Raw genomic sequence first — 21,499 nt, 5'->3', positions numbered from 1 at the left:
AGAACAATGATCGTGTGTACATTGGAGCAGAGCTGCTGCCACATTGCCATCCCCCCTCATGCAATTAACTGTATGCATAGAATAACATATTAAAAGGGCTATTGTGTTTCAAGTATGAGGGAGATGTTTCAACCTGATTATTGAAGGAGATTCCAGTTGTAAGAAGAGACAGCAGCTGACACTAAACATCACAGGGGCAACACAATAGTGGATGGGTTAAACTAAAAAAGACCTATGATGTAAAGAATGTGTTGCACAGAGTGTGGAAAGTTCATTTTGTAAGTGAAAACAACCATTTTAAATCGGAAAATATGCCATTCTGAGCTTGCTTATTATTGTGTACAGTGGTACCTCGGGTTACATACGCTTCAGGTTACAGACTCCGCTAACCCAGAAATAGTACCTTGGGTTAAGAACTTTGCTTCAGGATGAGAACAGAAATTGTGCTCCAGCAGCACGGCTGCAGCAGGAGGCCCCATTAGCTAAAGTGGTGCTTCAGGTTAAGAACAGTTTCAGGTTAAGAACGGACCTCCAGAATGAATTAAGTACTTAACCCGAGGTACCACTGTACTACCATAGATCCAGGGAAACTACAACTGGGATCATGCTGTCCACCCTAGACTGAATCCATTCACCTTAATTGTTGGGGAGAATCCTTTTAGAATTCTGTTTTACAAAGGTGGTTACACTGGCAGTTCCTCTCACATTTTCTTTATGCAGTTTAAAATCAACCAGACCAAAAAAATTAATCAAATAATAATAATCCTAAGCATTCTTATTGTGAAAAGACTTCTAGGAGATTTACTTCAAAGCAACTTAAATTTACTTCAAATTAATATTGAGATATTAATCTAACAGTTTCAGAGAGGAACGTTACACTTTCACCTGTGAGAAATGTCTTGGAAGTTACAGTAACAGTGAGAAACATACTTTCAAGTATGACAGCTTGTCCTTAACCCAGTTATGAGATAGTTCAGGCTTGAAACAAATTAGTAAATATGATGCAAGCTATTGAGATTAGTTTTCCTTCACCCTCTAATCTGGAGTGTGTTTGTGAAAGAGAGACCTAAAATTCAGCCCTTTTGGGGGAAAACAGAGCATCTCATAGAATAATAAAGGCCATTTGGACTTCCTTTAACCAATTCTATGGTTTCCTTGAGTGCATATTTTCTGTCACTGATACGGCCAGTTCCTTCTTCTACTCCTTTGCATGGTATATATTTTGGCTTCCTTTTCCTAAACAAACACCCATTTCACCCATGCCTTCTTCTGTTGCTGCCCAATAGTATATATTTTGATTTCCTTATCTATGAGACAGAATTTATTTTCCTCTTAGTAGGCTTTCAGCTTTATTTCTTCACCATGATACTGTTACAAGTTTGGGTGCTAGCGTTTGTGGGTGCAAGGCACTCATAATTCCTGAATTTAGTAAATTTTAGGATTTAATCAATGCTTGGAGTATTAAAATGCGCTGCCAGATGCTGGATTTAGCATATTGAAATACAGGTCAAAACAGCTTCCTGTGTCAGGTAAATCTCCCGGGGAGATGGATCATTAAAAGAGGACAAAGAGAAGATAGGGAGCCATCAAGAAAGGGATTGATAAAGCAATGACTCTCGGCCAGCCAGCAGATGGGTGAAGCCCCACCCTGAGCTCTGAGCTAATGAATCTAAAGACAATGCCAGAGTTTTTGTTAGGAGGAAGTTTTAGGATTTCAGTCATGGGTAAAAGGGGTCAGTCTGTAAAATGTTGCAAGCTGGAGAACACAATGTGGGCTCCCTGTATCGGAAGCTGCAGCAATGGGAGAGACAGGAGTGTAATGCTTTGAACCCCTCCATTGTAGGCTCAGGATGTACATGTGTGTAAATAAACAATATATCAGAAAAACACCACAGCCTCATTTCCAAAGGAAACATGAACCCTGGGTAGATGCTTGGAGCCATGGAATCTTGCATCACTTGGGAGATTGGGGAGGTATTTAACAGTATTCTACATTCTTCCCACAATATCTTTGCCCATTAACTGCCCCCAAGTCCTTCAACCATTCCCACCTCACTTTTCCATAGCTGCCTCAGAGCCAAACACTGTATAATGCCCTGTATGGACTGTATAACTAAGCACCATGATCTGGTCCTTTTGTAGCAAGGTATATAAAATACTGCCATTCATAATTAAAATGCAGGCACTAGATGATTCATGCCATATACCCAACCATAAATGGTTATTCATTCCGTTGATTTTCCTCAAATGACAACCTTCTCCCAAAGTATATGTTTTGGTGTGGTTTGAAACACTTGGAGAGGAAGCGAAGACCACGACACAAACCTGAACAATGTCCCGGACGTGCCAATTGTAAAGCTGGTTATCCAGCTGCAGAATGTGGCTCTTACTTCATCAATACTACTTTCTTCCTCTTTCACTTCCTGTAGAAATCCATTACAAGGTGCAGGCCTCCCAGTATGACTCTACAATTTTCTGATGAGCCTAAACTGAACAGTGAATGTTCTGAGATTCTTAATTCCATATTCTACAAGCAATTCTTTCCCCCTGTCTTTTCCCTATCTTATTTTAATTTAGTCTTTATTTGAAATATGATCAGTTGGGAACTATTTCAGGTCCACTCCATTTTTAAACTGTTCTTTCTTTTGGTTGGGGACATTAATAGTCTACCCCACATGCACTTTTTCTTCTGAACTTTGGTTGTCGTGTTATATTCCATTCCTAGAAACATAAGAAAATGGTAATAATGAGTGGGTTCCATACAACATTATTCCCCCCACCCCCATTCCGCTTCTCTGCTAGCTTTGTGTAGCTCTTCAGCTTGTACTTCAGTGCTTAACACATTGTCTGTTTTCACATGTGAAAAAACAAAGGAGTTAACCCAGCAGCATCAAGGTATCACAGAAGCCTCTCTTCACAAAGCTGTCAACTATTTATTGGTGGTTTGGAGCCTACTCCTCCAGGGCAGAACATTACCTGGAAGAAACTTTCCTTCAAAAATTGAAATGACTTATGTGTTCTAGCCAAGAGTGCCTTCTGATAGATCTTAGAAGATTTGCTCCAGACAGTTAATTGGGACAAACACAGGTTGTTTATGCTTCCTAGAAACCACTACTACAACATCTCCGAGAAGTAGCCATCCAGCCTCTTCATAAAAGCCTCGAACCACATTTGGGGCAGTTTGTCCCTCTGGCGGAACAGTTTGTAGTCAGGAAGTTCCTCCTTGTGTTTAGTCTAAACTCTAAACTTCTTGCCATTCGAACCCATGGGTTGTGCTTTTACCCCTTGTAGGCACAGAAAACAAATCCACCTCTGCGACAGCCCTTCAAATATGTGAATATCGCTATCAAATCGCCTCTTGAGCTGCCTCTTCTCTGTTTCTTTTTGGGGTGGGGGCAGGTCCCAGCCCAGTCTTTCTCAGGTAGGGCAAAGTGCTGGTTACTTTGGGAGCGGATCTCAGCCCCAAGTTGAGAGTTTAGCTCAAGCCCTTCACTTGTGTGCGAGCGAAAACACGCCCAAGAGGCATACCTGGAGACTTGGGGGGGGGGGTTGGTTGGTAGGGGAGCTCTTCTAGGCGCCCCCCTCCTACCGCAGGGTTTTGCAGAGAGCAAGCAGGTCCACAAAGTGAAAAGTCTGCCCGGACGAGCCCCTCTGCTGCGACCCCCTTACAGAGTCCCCCGCCTCTTCTTTCTGTGGGACCCATTCCCCCGTGGCCAAGGGTGACTATAGAGCCCCAGGCGGTACCTTCCCGCGAATTAACCTGAGGGCTGGGAAGGAGGGTGGAAGCGAGAAGAGAAGAAGAAGCCCGGAGGGGCGTCGGCGAAGAACCTGCCCCAAGCCCCATCCGCGAGAGAGTGCAGCGGCGGCTCCGCTCCCTGCTCGCTCGGCACATGCCAGGCCCTCGCCGTCCCTCGGTGGGTCGGCATTCGGGGCAGGCCCGCTCTCCGGCGCGGGGTGTGCTGGCGACACCTTCCCGCCCTGTGGCGGTCCCAGCGCCCGCCTGAGAGAGGTTGTTGTGGGAGCCCAGCCCAGGCAGGTCCCAGGCGCTCTCCCCTCCCCCCATCCTCCTCCTCCTCCGCTCTCTCTCTCCCCCCCCCCCCCGCCTCGGTGCCTGGAACAATAGAGTGCGAGTGGAGCCGGCTCTGGGCTGCGCTCCCTCCCCTTCTCCCTCTCCCCGCCTCTCCTCCCCTCCCCGCCCGCCCGCCCGCCCTGAGCCAGAGGCAGAGCAGCCGCCGCCGGAGGAGCCGGTTCCATGCCCGCTGGAGCCTCCTCTCGCCGCTGCTGCCGCCGCCGCCTCGTTCTCCCCCTCAGCGCGCAGCCCCGGCATGGACGTTAGGTTTTACCCTTCCGCCCCCACCGCCGTTGGTTCCTTGCCTGGGGCCGACCCCACTTGCTTGGGCCCCCTGGACTATTACCATTGCAACAAGGTAACAAGGGGGAGGGATGAGAGAGGGGCGGACGGCGGGGGGGGGGCGGGTGAGGCGAGGAGGGACGGGCGCAAGTGGCCGGGCAAGGGTGGAGAGGATGCAAGCGACCGAGGAGGACGTGCGCTCAAGTCTCAGCCCCCTACCCCACCCCACCTCCCCTAATCCCCCCACGTCGCGCCTCCTCCTCTTCCCCCCTCTGGGATGCTGCCCCCTTTGCCCCACACTAACCGCGATGGCGCACGCACGGCGCTGCGCGGGACTTGTCAGCGCTCCCCGCACGGGGCAGCGCAAGGAGTTGATTCAATGGCACCCCTGAGCAAAAGCTCTCTCTCTGTCTCTCTCTCACCTCCCCCCCCCCCCACCGCCCCACGCACTTTGGTCCAGTTGCGAAGGCTCCGCAAAAACTGGGGACGGAAAGCTTTCTGCCTCTCTCGCAAATCGCCCCAAAGTCCCATGTCCAGATCGCCTGCTTGCTTGCTAGCAGCAAAGGGAAAAGAAGCAAGCGCTTTAAAAACCGGGACGGGGAAAAACAAACAAACGAACGAGGCTGAAACTTCTTCTCCTTCTCCTCCTCCTCTGGGGAGCAAGAGTGTGGAAGGTAGCAAGAGAGCGGCTGCATCCTGCAGGAGGGAATTTCAAAACTATTTGGTTTCCCAGCACCCAGGCTGCTTGCCTGAAAGCTGCGACGCCGTTCTCTTTCCCATCTTCGAAGCAAAAGCAGAACAGGAGGGGAGGGTTGTTTAGGGTGGATGGGGGATATGCGGGGAAGGGTGGGGGGGTGGAGAGGAGTGGGAGAGAGGCAGTTGGTTATCAGTTGCGTCGTCACTTCAGACCCCGGATTAGACCTCTCAGTTTTGGTAAACATTATTATAGACTGGAAGAAAAACAAAATCTGAACGCAGAAAAGTGTGTGTGTATGTGTTTTGTTTGGGGGAGGAGTGGAGTTGTATGGGCTCAAGAGGCTGCTTGGTTGGAAATGTATTTCTTGCATGCCTGGCTATGGTTTCTGTTGGACAATGTACAGGCTAGGGGAGAAATGCTTTAGGGTGAGTATATTATAACCCCCCCTCCAATTCTTTAATGTCTTTCTCAGAGGAATCTATATATGATATAGACTGTGCACACCTGGATTTAGCCTTATATGCAGTGGTTAGAACTTAACAGCCCTTATGTTTTTGTTTTAGCATTTCTCTAACTCAGGCTGCAGGTTCTTGTCCCTTAGTTGTCAACCGCTTCCCTCCCCTCCCCCTCCCCTCCCCCTCCCCACAATACAGTTACTTCTGTTAAATGCAACTGAGAGCCATGGGTTATGTATAATTCATAAGATCTACAGCACAACATGAAAATCTTTCTAACCTAGATTTGTCTATTTACTACTGCAAGAAAGTGCAGTGTGTGTGTGTGTGTGTGTGTGTGTGTGTGTGTAAGAGAGAGAGAAATTTGTTAGAAGATATTTAAGAGTGCATGGTGTTTTGGCCAATGACTTTAACTGAGATGAGTAAGAGAGTAAAGCACAGATATTGCCGGTCTTTATCTGTGAGTACTATCCATTTCAGGCTTGAGGACAGCAAAACTTCAACATTTTAATGAAAGAATTTGAAACTTTTGATTATTTAATCATGCACGAATATGTATTTGTTTCATATTATCAGATGCTTGCAATTTTATAAAGTAATGGAAGTTGCAGAGCAAAAGCTACATGGTCTGTTGGTTTTGTTTTTGTGGTATATTGAGTTTTCTAATACAGATTTGTTTTAAATTCTGAAGCTTTCCCCTTCCTACACTGATATGTGCCTTTAAACATTCATCACAGTTTCAGACTATTGCAATTGCGATATATTTGCATATGGTTTTATATAAACATTGTAAAATCTATAGTATGTCTATCCACAGCTGTCTGGGCTGTCAAATCTAATTTGAAAATTTCTTTCCGAAATGCAAGTATTTTCCAATTCATATCATTTTATTCACGTAACAACCTTGGCTTCCAAAACACAAAGTGTTGTTTATTCTTGCAGGAAGAAATTTAAAATTTTCATTATTATCAAAGAACCAACTGCTAACATACAAGACATGTTGGATGACTTGGAATATATATCTAATACCAGTCTTTAAAGAAAAATAAATGAGTTTTGGAATTTTGTCTGGTTTTTTTTTTTACAAATATTGATAAATGTCAGAAGTAAATCCATGGTGTTTTTTCTTCATCTGGAAAGTTGAAATATAAAGCATTACAACTTGTAATTAGCCATTAAAAGGGGTGAATGCAAGAGATCTGTAGCAACTTTAGAGTAAAATGGAAAGTTACAGCATGACTACTTTGCCATAAACTTTGATCATAGGTAGGCCAAGGGGAAAACACTCCTCGGAGGAATTATTGCACATGTTGGGCAGGTGTTTTTGGCTGCAGTTAGTTGACTTGCTGTTAATGCATCACTTGCTGTTAATGCATCTTTTTACAAAAGTGCTGTTTCTAACAATCCTGGGGAAAAAGCAACACACAGAGAGTGATAGAGTGCTGTAATAGTTCTTCGTCAGTTTCTCTGATAAAGCAAATAACTTCAAGTTTGATTGAGAAAGAGTCCAGAAGAGGTGATGAAAAGGAGCACATACAAAATACTGACCACTGCCACCAGGTGCTGCTGTTGTCACTGTTACCAGGATCTTAAAAAGAGAGAGAGGAAAGAAGAGAAAATGTTAAATATGTAACTAGCAACCAATATAAATATCCCACTGCTGTCAATTGCTATTTACATAGTCAGAATGGGCCAAATGGACTTGTGCAGTAAATCATCTTCGTGCAAAGAAAGTAGGATTGCAGTTGCAGTATCCCAGAGGCCCATGTTCAGCCTGTTTCCTTAAAAGATGTTACCATGGGCTCTAAAATGTCTCTTCCCCCAAAGTACATATATAGAACAATGTATGTGGATTTTTCTCTTACAGTGATAAACATTGTCATTTTGCTCAATGCTGTAGAGAAGGTTAACAGGTGGTTCTTTCCTCAAAGGTTGCACAATTTGAGAGCCTCAAAGAATACACATTGCAAGGGGATTGTTTGCGTAGATGGGACAATAAGGGAATTCAGCAGCTCCTCCAGGTGAATGTTATGAATGAAGCAAAAGTTTCAATGGGGTTTGAATGGGAGAAAGGGGAATAGACAAAGATGTGTTTGGGATTGCTAACTCTGCCCTTCCTTAGTTGAGGTTTTAGAATGAAGCTTCTGCTTTCTGTAATTAAAGGAGAATGCTAGCTTGGAGGAGACCGATATTGTGAGGCCTAGTTATTGCTTCTCTTCTCTCCCCCCCCCAAAAAAAAACAGGGAATTTGACAGTGTGTGGTACTGATTTTCTGAGGTTTCCTCAGGAGCTCAAACACGAAAAAGGGTGGGATTTTGCCAAACAAGCTTTCAAGCTCCATGATTGAAATGTTTTTCCTTCCAGAGGAGTGGGTGGGCAGGGAAACTCTGCAGAAGGAAGGGTTGTGTAGTGTGTATTGTGTACCGGGTGTAGAAATAGAAGTGAAGGACATAGTATTTCATAGCTCTGTGTTGTGCACTGCAGCAACAGTTTCTCTTTGCAGTCACTGAAATCCCTGTTATACACCAGCATTACCGTTTTAATAGGATAGGGATGTTTGTAGTAGGGCTTGTCTAATGTCTACATGAATACCCAGTTAAACGCCATTTGCTGTGCTCTGGGGTATCGTCCAGTTGTTTGTTTGGAATTATCTGTTGAGAGCTGGCATAGTGTGGTGGCCAATAATGTAAGCCATGGTCCAAGAAGTTTGTTTATTTATGGCATTTATACCATTCCCTTTAGCCAAAAAAGGCTATTGGAATGGCTTGCAAAACTCAATATTAAGTTGTTGTTCAAATGGCACCTTACCCATAAAGTCACTAAGTTGCCTTAGACAAGCAACTATTCTCTCAATCTTAGCACTCAGTATGCAATATACTGCAAACACTGCCAGTAATTCTAGCCTTCCTTACAGGATTCTTGTGAGGATTACTGGGCTATGTGAAGTACTTTGAACACTGAAAAGTTGACATATAAATGCTATGTTCTTGTTATTAGGTCGCTATATATTGAGAGTGACCTTGAAAAAAGCAAAAATGTGATTAGCCTGCAAAATGTCTACTAGTCCGCTTGTCCATACATTACAGTAGTAGCCAAAATATGTAAAAGAACTCACTCCTGATATAACAAAGCTTCCCCTCATATTTGTAACTGGAGGCAGTAGTAACTCACCACAGGAAACCAAGCAAGTTGCTGCTTATGGCCTGAATATTGGTTCTTACATTGGCACTCGGTACTTCCATGCCAGCTTATCTTGTAGCAAAATAATAGGCCTGACAATATTTTACCATTGCTTAAAGATTTGTGTTGGCTTCCAGCTGATTTCTGAGCCAATTGAAAGCACAGGTTCTGATCCATAAAACTGTAATGGTCTGGGACCAGAGTATCTGCAGGACTACCTGTTTCCACACGAACCTGCCAATTTATTAAGATCTGCTGCTTTCCCCCCTTTAGAAGTGAAGTTGGAGGCTTCTGGGGATGCAGCCATCTCTGTGGTAGCACCTTGACTGTGGAGTTCCAACTCCAATATAATTACCGTATTTTTCCGTCTATAAGACGTCCCCATGTATAAGACACCCCCTATTTTGGGGGACTCAGATTTAAGAAAATGGCCTTGGTACTATCTGTGTATAAGATGCCCCCTAATTTTTGACATAATTTATTAGGAAAAAAACCTAGTCTTATACATGGAAAAATATGGTAGCTACGTGCCAACACTTTGGATTTAGATGTTGGAGTTAAAACTTTACTTTTCCCCTAGGCATTTGAGTTATCAACTTTTTGTGTGTGTTAAGGCTGACTCTTTTTTATTAACACAATTTAATTGGAGATCATTATCTTTCAACTTTGTTGTTGGAAAATTTTTTTTTGTGTGTGTTATTATCTATTTAAAACAAATAGATACTCTTGCTACGTATAATTTGGATGTCTTGTTTCCTATGTGTAGATGATCTCAGTGTATTAACAATATCAGGTGTAAAGTGACCTTTATTCTTCCCAGGATGATCTGCTGTTTTATGCAAAAATTTTAAGTTCCCAAAACTGTTGCTTTTGTGTGAAAGCTTAGGACTATAACTGGGACTCTTTTTAGATTCTCTAACTCTTAATTGTGCATATTCCATACTGAAAGAAGTCCGCCTCCCAATATGTCAGATAAAAATTACAATATATATGAATTTACGTTAAATTTCTATCCCCTGTCGAGAAAAGATTCTCAAATGAATATGTTCAGAAAGTTAAAAGAAAAACAGCAGCTTCAAAAAGCCTTTTAAAAACAACCCCACAAATCTTATGACTGTGGCAAGCAAATTCTGCATCAGATACTTATGGTGAGTTTGAATGTTTATACAACAGAAAGGCCCAGTTCTAAATTCCTTACTCGGCCAAAGGTGCCATTGAAGAAAAGCAATATAGAAGGATTCCTGTGTGATTGAGGAATGCAGGGTCAGGGAATGGTGATAAATGTATTATTGCTTGTGCTCTGTTTTTTTTTCTCTACAGAAAACTTGTAAAAGTAGACGTAAAGTCTCTGGTTTTTCAACTGTGTAGATGTAAACAGAGACTTTTTGTTCTTCATTACAGTTGTAGAAGTGAGTAGCTTTAATTACATTTTCAAAGTCCCTGATAAATACGCCGAGCTAAAATTTGCCTGAGAATAACCTTCTGAGAAGTTTCCCTTTTCTGGTTCCCGTCGCCAACTATTGGAGAATTCTAGCTCACACTTCCCAAATATTCGATTCAATGGGCCTGGCAATATGGTGGGGAATTTTGAGCGCAACTGTGGATCCAACCAAATAATGTATTTAAGGAAGCAATGGGCTTGGCCCCTACTCCTTTCCATTCTTCTCTCTTAGCCCATTGCTGCCTGGCATCCACCTATATAGCTCAATCAGACACGATGGAGAATCTGGGGAGGGCATTTTTGTTCAGTCCTGCTGATTATGTGAAAAATCTGCACACATTGAGTTGTATGTACCATGTGAAGCTTCCTCTGCAGGTATGTTGCACTGCTGTCTAAACAGGAATGAACTGTATCATAGGGCTTGCTTTGAAAATGAGTATGGCTAGAATAAATCCAACCTCTCTGTGTTACTTTTGTTTCATTGCATCATCAGCTTGGGCTGAGCTTGGTGCCCAGCCTGGTTGGGCATGGTGCATGGGCAACACTTAGGTATACTGAGGTCACAAGGTGGGGTGGGGGTACTGGCAGTGTGCTCCTGTGTGATTAAAAACTATCCATTTATTGTAAGAAATATTTTTTTTCTTATGTTGAAAAATAAACGTGACTATGGTGGCTACTGGGACGCAGGTGGCGCTGTGGGTTAAACCACAGAACCTAGGACTTGCTGATTAGAAGGTTGGTGGTTCGAATCCCCCTGATGGGGTGAGCTCCCGTTGCTCTGTCCCTGCTCCTGCCAACCTAGCAGTTCGAAAGCACATCAATGTGCAAGTAGATAAATAGGTACCACTCCAGCGGGAAGGCAAACGGTGTTTCCGTGCGCTGCTCTGGTTCGCCAGAAGCGGCTTAGTCATGCTGGCCACATGACCCGGAAGCTGTACGCCGGCTCCCTTGGCCAATAAAGCGAGATGAGCGCCGCAACCCCAGAGTTGGCCACGACTGGACCTAATGGTCAGGGGTCCCTTTACCTTTACTTTATGGTGGCTACTGTCTCTACAGCAGGGGTCAGCAAGGTTTGCCTCGCCTGGGCCGGTTCACTCCAGCGGAGATCCCTCTGTGCACCGGATTGCGTGTGCGCCCGCGATTTCTGGCATCTGCGTAGACGTGATTTCCAGCACTGCGGAAGCGAATCCCCACGCCACACTGCGCTGGTTTAGCGCAGTGCACGGGGACTCGCTAAGCGGGTGGCTCAGTTCAGGGGCCGCCCGTGGGCCGGTTAAACGACCCCCATGGGCCGTTTGTGGCCCATGGGCCTTAGGTTGCTTACCCTACTGTACAGGATCAGAGGCAACTCCTCCGGAGCAGCAACAAAAGAGGCCTATTGCCTTCATGTCTTGCTTTTGGGCTTCCCTTAGACATTTGCTCGGTTGCTGTGGGAAACAAGATGCTGGGCCAGGCAGTTCTCGTTTGTTCTGATCCAACAGAGTTCATCTTATGTTCTTGTACTCTTCAAAGAATTCTAATGGTTTGGTACAAATTGTGGAAATTTAATTCATTCAGTATGTAGTATTTGACTACCAGTTAGGGGTAGATGGATTTTCCCTGCTCTGACTTGCAAGTTTTCTGCGGGTTGGCTGTGCCCAGAGTTTCACTCTGCCTGTCTTCCAATTGTTCATAGAGATTTTCTCTAATTAACTATGTACGGAATTGGCACGTGCATACTTCGTACTTGCTGCTGCTTTCTATTTTTCCTAGTCATTGTTTTATGTCCCTTCAGCAAAATCATGTGCATGAGTGACAGGGTGAATTAAAACTCTTTCTTTCTTTCTTTCTTTCTTTCTTTCTTTCTTTCTTTCTTTCTTTCTTTCCTTCCTTCCTTCTTTCTTTCTTTCTTTCTTTCTTGGATTTTGTGCACGATCATGTCAGCTTTCCTCAGCAGCTTCTATTTGGTCCAGTCTTTTAGTTGATCAACTTGCTGATTTACTTCAGTTCTCTGTTTAAAGCCCTCCCTAATTTGCTAGCACTTACACTTCCCATTACCACTGTCATGTACTTGCAGATATTAAAATGTTACACACCTTGTTTTGTTCCTGAATTGTGATTGTGTGCGTAAGGCAATGGTGATGGGGAACTGATGATAGCTAGCAAGGTGGTCAGTTGAAAGACTGGGTGAAAGAAAAACTTAATGGGATTGTATGTATAACTGCATGATATTTTAATGCACATGAGTGATGGTGCATGTGGCTTAGGGTAAAGGGAAAAGCTGCAATAAATGGAAGAAACAGAAAAGTATGGTGGGAGCAAATTGTGCATCCCCGGTGACTTTTACAAATTCAAGAAAACTAAGCTAAAAAGAATGTTGGAAAACAAATGCATTGCTGTTCTTCCACAACCAGCACAAGGTAAACGGGACTGATAAATCTAGTGGTAAATTCAGAAGGAGGGAATTTTGGCGCCACCCATACATGACAATATATCCATATCCTAAAGGAAGAATCCCAGGAAGTCTTTAGAGCGTATGTTCTTAATCAGATTAAGTTGCTCATACATTTGTACGTACACAAGCAAAGGGCATATGATATGCCAAACCAATTTTTAAAACAGCTGTTACTTTAAAACTAATAATAATTTATAACCCTGTTTTTTCTATTCTCTGTTTTTAAAAAAATGTACATTTTTTCCATAGGCAAAAAGGATTTAGGCTGCAATCTTATACACACTTACCTGGGAGTAAATCCCATTGAATTCGCTGGTACTTATTTCTAAGTAGACATGAATAGGATAGATTGTGCTGCAAGTCACTAGAGTTCAGAGAGATGCTAAATCTTAGCAATATTTGTTGTTGTGTGTTTGTTTTTTAAAACAGAACTCATCAGAAATTGGTTTTGACCTATCGGTATAAGGGAGGGTCAATGTAATGAATAAATTTTTATGGAACATTCTGTTTTCTTTTGACTTTTACGTGCACAGTAAATTGCAGCAGTAAACACTTGCCTTCCCCCCTACTCTTCTTTTACAGCTTTGGCATGCTGGGAGATAAAATATTTCCTTTTTCACTCTCCTGAGCCAACTCGGTTTTGAAGAAATGTATTTCTATTCTTCTGCTAATTTTGGTTTGAAAAGGGAATACAATTTTGGGGGCCGCTCATTTGGTTTCTGATTTTGAATATTGCTAAATAGGGTAAAAACTTACCATTAAAAATATTTACATTCTGGAATTGTGTGAGTCACTTGATGCACCATCTCTGTTTCCTGCGGCATAAGCTTTGATGCTGTGCGCATTCCATCTGCATAATGGGAAGTGTTTGAAGCTCTCTTTTGCCAAAGGCTTTATTAAATCAGGGATTCAGAACTAAATAATGAATACCCATTCATTCATAGAAAATGTTGTTCTAGCTCCATGCGCAGAGAGAGGGGTTCTTCAGCGTAGTTACTTTTGGAATAATAGAGGTATTTTGAACACTGCTAGACAATATGGCTTCCATGGCCATTTCTAATTAATTCCCTTAAATGCACTAAAGTTGCTTGGACGTTTGATGAATAAGAAAAGAAGATTGTAGAAGAACAGATGGTAAATTTAAAAAGTTGCCTGTTTATTTTTATATGATATTTAAAACCAAGTACGATGCGGGTGGCGCTGTGGGTTAAACCACAGAGCCTAGGACTTGCCGATCAGAAGGTCGGCAGTTTGAATCCCAGCGACGGGGTGAGCTCCCGTTGCTCGGTCCCTGCTGCTGCCAACCTAGCAGTTCGAAAGCACATCAAAGTGTAAGTAGATAAATAGGTACCACTCCAGCGGGAAGGTAAATGGCGTTTCCGTGCGCTGCTCTGGTTCACCAGAAGCGGCTTAGTCATGCTGGCCACATGACCCAGAAGCTGTACGCCGGCTCCCTTAGTCAATAAAGCGAGATGAGCGCCGCAACCCCAGAGTCGGTCACGACTGGACCTTATGGTCAGGGGTCCCTTTACCTTTTAAAACCAAGTACGCATATATCTCTAGAACGTGTTCTGTGGCTCGTTGTGCAGAGAAGAGTAACTTGTTTAGCTTTGCGTGCTACATTGAAAAAATGAAACAAATCAGAAGACCAAGGCTAATCTGGGTATTTTAGATGCATGGGAGCAACATAACTTGCATATCATTCTCCTGATCTTGGTGGATGATGAAATTAGTGGACATGTTCTACTTATGCTCTACAGAAGTTTTGATATGATTTTGCTACTCATTTGAACAGTCTGAATCGACCTCTATAGAACCTTGAAATATGGTCTTAAAAATGGAAAATCAATTAAATCAGCCTAGACCTTGCCACTTCCATATTAGTTTTTGCCTTTGTAGCATTTCTGCAGCCATGAGGCCTTGAAACATACTTAAACATAACAACTAAACCTCAGACCCCAGGATTCTCTGAAGCACGTTTAGGCTGCATATTTCCACTTCAGAAGTCACATGTATATTTCACTCTGGCACCTTGCCAAGGTGTTGGCGATGTTGTCCTGCACCTGGTAAAGGGTAAAGGGACCCCTGACCATTAGGTTCAGTCACTGACGACTCTGGGGTTGCGGTACTCATCTCGCTTTAATGGCCAAGGGAGCCGGCGTTTGTCAGCTTCCGCAGACAGTTTTTCCAGGTCATGTGGCCAGCCTGACTAAGCTGCTTCTGGCGAAGCAGAGCAGCGCATGGAAATGCCATTTACCTTCCCGCTGGAGCGGTACCTATTTATCTACTTGCACTTTGACGTGCTTTCAAACTGCTAGGTTGGCAGGGGCCTGCACCTGGTACCTACCTCCATATGTGGTGGGAATGTGCAAAAATCCAGGCTTTCAGTACTCCCAGAAGTTAACAAAATAGGAGGGCCCATCACCTGGCAAATCTATCACTGCCCCTTTTATATATCATCCCCTAACAACATCCCTATAGGCTATCACCAAGCACCAAAGCCCAGATCTGACATTCTTATGCTAAATTCAATGAACTTTCCAAGGCACGAAGGAACGTAATGTCAAAAGGCATAAATAAAATCTTCCACTCGCCGACCTCTAACTGATGTGCAGGGAATAGATATGCCTTATTGACAGACTCCATGGCAGACTGGCTGAGAACCGATAAGGAACTAAAGTAAAGGTAAAGGTACCCCTGCCCGTATGGGCCAGTCGTTTCCGACTCTAGGGTTGCGTGCTCATCTCGCTTAAGAGGCCGGGAGCCGGCACCGTCCGAAGACACTTCCGGGTCACGTGGCCAGCATGACGAAGCTGCAGCTGGCGAGCCAGCACCAGCGCCGCACACGGAAACGCCGTCACCTTCCCGCTATAAAGCAGTACCTATTTATCTACTTGCACTTAAGGGTGCTTTCAAACTGCTAGTCAGCAGGAGCCGGGACTGAACAATGGGAGCTCACCCCGCCGTGGGGATTCGAACCGCCGACCTTATGATCAGCAAGTCCTAGGCACTGAGGTTTTACCCACAGCACCACCCGCGTCCCTGATAAGGAACTAGCCTACCCCTTAAAACTAGTTTCTTGGAACATTGCAGGCTAGAGGAACAAACTAGCTGACCTGGACTTCAAAAGGTGCTTGCAAACATTTGATATTGTATGCCTACAGGAGACATGGCTAATGGAGATAAACTCTTTGAAACTTCAGAGCTTGGGAACAACCTGCTCACACCCTTGAGCAAATAGCCAAATTTAAAATTTAGGATTATGTATTGATAGAAAATCATCATGGAAACGCCATCTGGAAGCAATTAAGCTAATATTTGGTTGTTCTACTAGGTCCTTCCATTCAAAGGGCGAACAGTTAATCAACCCAGCTATTAAGATTTTTGTCTCTAAAATCATCACCCAAATGTTCTATGGGACTGAAATATGGGGAACTGGTGTCAAATATGAAATATGAGATCCTAGAAAATAATATTTTGAGGCAGATTTTGGAGCTTCCCTTTGGGACACCAGAAGCCAACCTCAGAGCCAAGTTGGGCCTTCCCTTACGAGCAGCCAGAATTGATCTAGCCTATCTGAGATACTGGCACAGGCTAAATGCCTTCGAGGATCATACTCTTACTAAGCTCTGCTGGTTAGAGCAACTAAGGACGGGGGGCTGTGCACAAAAAGTGCCAAGATAAATTTAGGGCTTATAATCTCCAAATGGAGAACTACTTGGCCCTTAGACCACGTGACCTTAGAAATTGGAGTTTTGATCAGGATGCCAGCCAAGAGAGAGCATCCATCATTGCTGCCCACTACTCTACTTGGTACCCCCAAATTAAGACCAATCACTCAAGGCCCTGTTACCTTGAAACTCTGACCTTCCCACAACTACGCAGGGCCTTTGTAGAACTAAGATTTCAACAGATGCCCTCAGCATATTTAGAGGGGAGATACCGGGGAATTCCCCATATGGATCACAAATGTATACATAGATGCAATCAGGTAGATGACAATACACACTATCTGCTGATTTGCCCCCTGTATACAATGCCCAGGGGAAAATTTGTATTGCCAACTTTTAATTGGCTTCCTAGTCGATCCGTACAGGAAGCGACAGTTGAACTCCTAGCTGATAAACATCTATATATTACACACCAGTCAGCCAAATTTGCACTGGCAGCCAAGAAGCTCCATTCTACTAGCTATGTGAATGCACTCCAGTCTTAAGTCTTAATGTTGTAAATTTCTTTTTAAGTTGTAAACTGCTACAGGTTATGTGTACGATTTTAGATGAAAGTTTCCCTTTATTCTCTGTCGTCCATTGTATAGGCCTTTGGCTTTATACAATAAAAAATTGATTGATAGTACAAAATGGTCTGCGAAATAGCCCTTTTAGAGCGATTAACAAATAAGTCCATGATGGTCACACAGACAGATCAAGAAGGATGGCTTTACCCCAGTGTGGTTTGATTTTATAATATATGCTAGCATTCCACAGAATGAACAATCTCCCCCACCAGCCTTTAGTTTGATTTGGTTGATTTAAGCAGATGCCCAGCCCACCCCCCACAAATCCATTCATAGACACTCCACTTTGCTTTACCTGCAGCATAATAGGAAAATGATCACTAAATTAACTTCAATACAATCGATACACGCCTGATATAGTTGAGATGCTATGTTTGGACTAAATCAAGGATATCTGGCTGTACAAAGTTGAATGTTAACTGTTGATTTTGCTGTTCTCTTTTAATTTTGTTTGTAAATTAAGATGCACACACTGGCTATAGGTAATGAACCAGATGGCTAGGATGTTACAGTAAACCTAACATGCTTCACCTTGTCATATATGAATGGTACGAGCCTGCCATGGTCTGCTTATTTGTATTACTAATATTATCTGTATTTTCTTTTTTAAAAAACAACCCGATAAAAAGTTAAACAAAAAAGAAATTAATAAAGAAGTTATATGCAGCCGACTTCTGCTGTAATGTAAACCTGAATTATCTGAATTACTGTTGGTAGTGCTAATTCTTGTTTATACTGGTACAGCATAGATCAGCATTTCTTTTGCATTCTGAAAAGCATTGCTGGTGGGAAAGCCTTTTTGCTTCCTATGTGTAAAGGCCATTCCATTGCCTTAGTTGTAGCCACATGAACATGGTTTCTGTTCAGGGGGCGGTTGTTGATGAATATGATGCTTTTGATCCATGCTGCTTTCTTTTTGCACTGTTTATTTTTATTAAACTCCATGTACTTTTAAAGACTTTTCTATAGTGAGATCTAGAGCCCATGCCTATTCAGCCAATGCTTTTATTATGTGTCTGTATTAATCTACATAAAATGTGTGCACAGACCATTCTGAAACTATATTTAGATTATTCTAACAGTAGCATTTTATTGTGAACTCACTGGGAGGGCTAATGTGCATGGAATGAGTTTTTCTCTCCATTTACCTTTTGTATTCATCTTCTTACAAATAAAGCTCCAAATGTTTGTTGGGTTGGTTTTTTTTAAACCAGGGTTTGGATTATATCTTCTAGCATAAATGAAGCTTATAATTGTGTTTTCCTAACAGCTCTGCATTAAAAATAAGTTATTTTGCTGGTAATGGTGTTTTCCTAGAAATTTTTATATCTTGTTGATCATGCATCTGTTTCTATTGTGTATATTTTTGAGGTGTTCTTTATGTGATATTCCTTAAGCAGGACTGAAGTGGTGCTGTGATTCCAGGTTTCATACTCCATCAAATGATATCTGGGGATTTCATTTTCTTTGTTTTCAGAATGCAACTTTTAATATAGCAATAGTTCTGTGTTTTGGGATACAGCACTTACTTTTCAGGAGCATACATGGTATCTAACAATGATTGTTTTGGGAACAGCTATGCTGACATATCTTTAGTTACTTTCAATCATTCTGTGTTCTTCTGTTCTTAGAGAACTGGAGTATCTGGATTTGTAGGTAGCAGATTCCTTCTTTCCTACCCTCTTGAGTCTAGAAGGTCACCTGTGGACCATATCTGGCCCATCTAGTGTCACAGTCTCTGTTATTACTATCTGCTTATGTGCAGACATCTTTTTCTGCTGTTCCTTGTGGCCGCTGGCCAGTTATTCTGATTGCCACATTTAATCTGCAGAATTTTAAAAGGTAGCCTTACATTTTTGTCCATTGGTTGGCCCATAACAAATTCAGATTTTCTGTCCTCTCCGCTTCCTAACCCACCACAACCCAAATAGTAACGGAAAAGAGACCCGCAAGGAGGAAATGAAGGGAAAAGGGAAGGAGATGAATGATAAAACAAAGTAAGAGACAACTGGAAGAGAGAGGCTTCCCATGCAATTGGAGCATTTTGCTTGGAATTGTATTGTTCATTGAGTCATTCCCAGATAGCCATAAGTATTCAAGGTTGGATACCATGCATATTTATCTGCACTTTCACAAGGACTACAAGCAACATGGTAGCCAACAGCCAACAGAATAACTGCACCTGAGGCAACAGACAGGGGATGAGCTGGCTCTCTCCATAATTTGAGTAACACTCCTCTATTTCATTCGTCTCTCCCAATCCATTTGCTGGTAGAAAATTACAATTGTGCATGTGCATTCCTACCATAGAAAAATGCAATTGAGTTATGTCTCCTTGCCTTGCCCCAGAGTAAAGTAGACTTAAAAATGGACTAGGTACAGAAAGATGCCCATATTCTGGAGAATGGAGGGATGGGGCTAGCAAAAGAAAAAGGGGTTTATAAGGGTATGATTGCTTAATTGGTAGGTACTACAGGATGTCTGAATATACAGCTTCCATTAATCACTTTTTGGAACAATTGTTCACCTTCAAGGAGAAGACTTGTTCCAGTCCAGGTTTCTATTGTGACTTAAAAACATTTGCTTAGATTTTTAAAAATTTAGATACTGCTTGTCAGCTGCATGTAAAATTTGCATTCAGCTTGATGTTGGTGAGTGGTGAACTGATAGAGTGGACAAGCCCTTAAATTTTAAGCCTTAAAATCTGACATTAGTATTGGGGAGATTGATTGAAGAAATATTAAAACCACCTTTTCCCTTAATTGTTAAGTGTCCAGGGTTAAAAATTTCATTCATGCGCACCCCCTCCATTTATTATTGGTTTTGCAGTGTTTGTAAAGATGTGTGTTATTTTCCTTCAAAATAGGAATGGAGTCTGCCTAGCTTGCAGTCTAAATCTTCATATTGCATCGAAAACCACCCACAGCTATAACATTTTTCATAGATTGGATTACTTCTGCATATATAATTAAACTTTTAAAAGAGCTGCTGTATGATTTCATGTCAGCTTTATACATTATGTATCTATTAGGTAAATGCTAAATTAGGGTCCAGTCCAGTACCAGTAATTATTGTTGTGAAGAGATTACTTGAAAATTGGTTTGCATAGCCCAGTACTGCAAGCTATTTCTGAGTAGCCTCATCAGAGGAAATCAGGTGACTTTTAGTCTGAGGTGGTTTCTCGACCTCTAATTATAGCTAGATCACAAGAAGGCTGGATTGTCTGAGTGCTCTATAAAAAACAAAGCTCTTTTTTCTCTGCTGCTTAAAAATACAGTCTTTCTTAGATATAAAAATAATAATAAGAAGAATAGTACAAGTGGAGACCTGCAACAAAATGCTGCAGTGTGTTGCTGTCGGCCAGCCATGCTCCTTCCCAGGATACTCCATTACATTGTCCTTCTCTCCCCTGCCCTCGTGCTTTTCCCCTATACCACGGGACGTGTATCACCTTCAATGGATTATTTTGGCTTTGTTGTCGTTTTTGGCCCTTCTTTAGAAGCATCCCCCAAAGGAAAGCTTTCCTCCCTAAATACTCCATTTCTCCTTTGGGTTTTCTGTTTTTCCCTTTCCTGTTTTAGGGTTCATTTCCCCCTCTCCTAAATATTTTTTTACTTCTGTTCACCTTTGTGCTCCCCCATGCTTATTGATACCTCCCCTTTGTGCATGAATGGTTTTATTTTGACTGCATGCAGATCTACACTTCATGCTTATGCTACTAGTCTGAATAGATGCAGAAAGCTGGCCTTCTCTTTTAATAGTTGCTTGAAATAGGAGTTCCAACCTTCTCCAGGGAATGACTGTAGCTCAGTAGCATGCTGAAGGTCCCAGGCTCAAATCCCCATCCCCTCCAGATAGAGCTGGGAAAGACTGTCTGTAACCTTGAGGAGCCAGTGCCAGTCAGTGTAGACCAAGTACCTTCAACCTTTTCAGACTTAGGACCCACTTTTAACCAAAACACACAGGGGACCCTTTTCTTAATCTCTTACCACATATTTGCATGGTGGTAGTGCCCCTGTTGCAACCCACCTTGGATCAGGCTGTGACCCACTACTGTGACCCACCAGTTCAAGACCAGTGGTGTAGACAGTGCTGAGCTAGATGGTCTAGTAACTTAGTATAAGGCACCTTCCTCTATTCCTATATGTTTCTCCTTCTTGACCATGGAGAATCCTGGCTTGCTTTTATTGTGCTGTTTCCCAGAGCTGGATTTATGTAACCCAAGGTGCTGGTATAAATTGCGCAGGTATGCATTTGCAGGGCCGTATTTCTTTTTAATGGGAAGTCGTTGGGTGCCTCCCCCCCAATACAATATAAAAATGTTTCCCCTCTTGGGAAGAAAACTGGTGTCGGGAAAGAGATCTGGCTTAAGGGTCCTTTTAAGATTGAATTATTAATTCAACAAGTTCCATGCTCCAATCTCACACCGCTCCATCTGGTCAAAATCAGGCATGCCCCAGGGTTGTTTGCTGTTGTCTGGTTGCATAGTCCAACTAAAAAACAGCAACCCTCTCCTTTGCAGCTACTATCTTTTCATGAGTATATGAAGGTTTACAACCCCCCTCCTTGCATTAACCTTATTTTTGTGAACCAGACAAATGCTAAAGTGAGGCAGGAAGGTCTATTATTGAAGTGATGCGTGCA

The 21,499-nt window shown here is 42.8% G+C and overlaps 1 protein-coding gene across 10 annotated transcripts in view; it reads left to right on the top strand.

The window, feature by feature from the left end:
* TOX2 (TOX high mobility group box family member 2) overlaps positions 1–21,499 on the top strand; it is a 260,964-nt gene that overhangs the window by 36,924 nt on the left and 202,541 nt on the right. For 4 of the 10 annotated variants that reach the window (XM_083508115.1, XM_083508111.1, XM_083508114.1 and 1 more), the window contains exon 1: positions 5,171–5,284. The exons of 1 other annotated variant lie outside the window; for it this stretch is intronic. In XM_083508115.1, the coding sequence (XP_083364241.1) occupies positions 5,177–5,284 (108 nt within the window). In that variant the 5' untranslated portion in view covers positions 5,171–5,176. Of the gene's footprint in view, positions 1–4,204; positions 4,428–5,170; positions 5,285–5,307; positions 5,474–21,499 lie in introns of those variants that run through there. 5 more of the 10 variants (XR_014527291.1, XM_083508109.1, XM_083508107.1 and 2 more) reach the window with 3 other exon arrangements.

Source organism: Podarcis liolepis, assembly GCF_965112155.1.
Source record: "Podarcis liolepis genome assembly, chromosome: 6".
NCBI lineage: Eukaryota > Metazoa > Chordata > Lepidosauria > Squamata > Lacertidae > Podarcis > Podarcis liolepis.
This window is presented reverse-complemented; position numbering and strand designations above follow the sequence as displayed.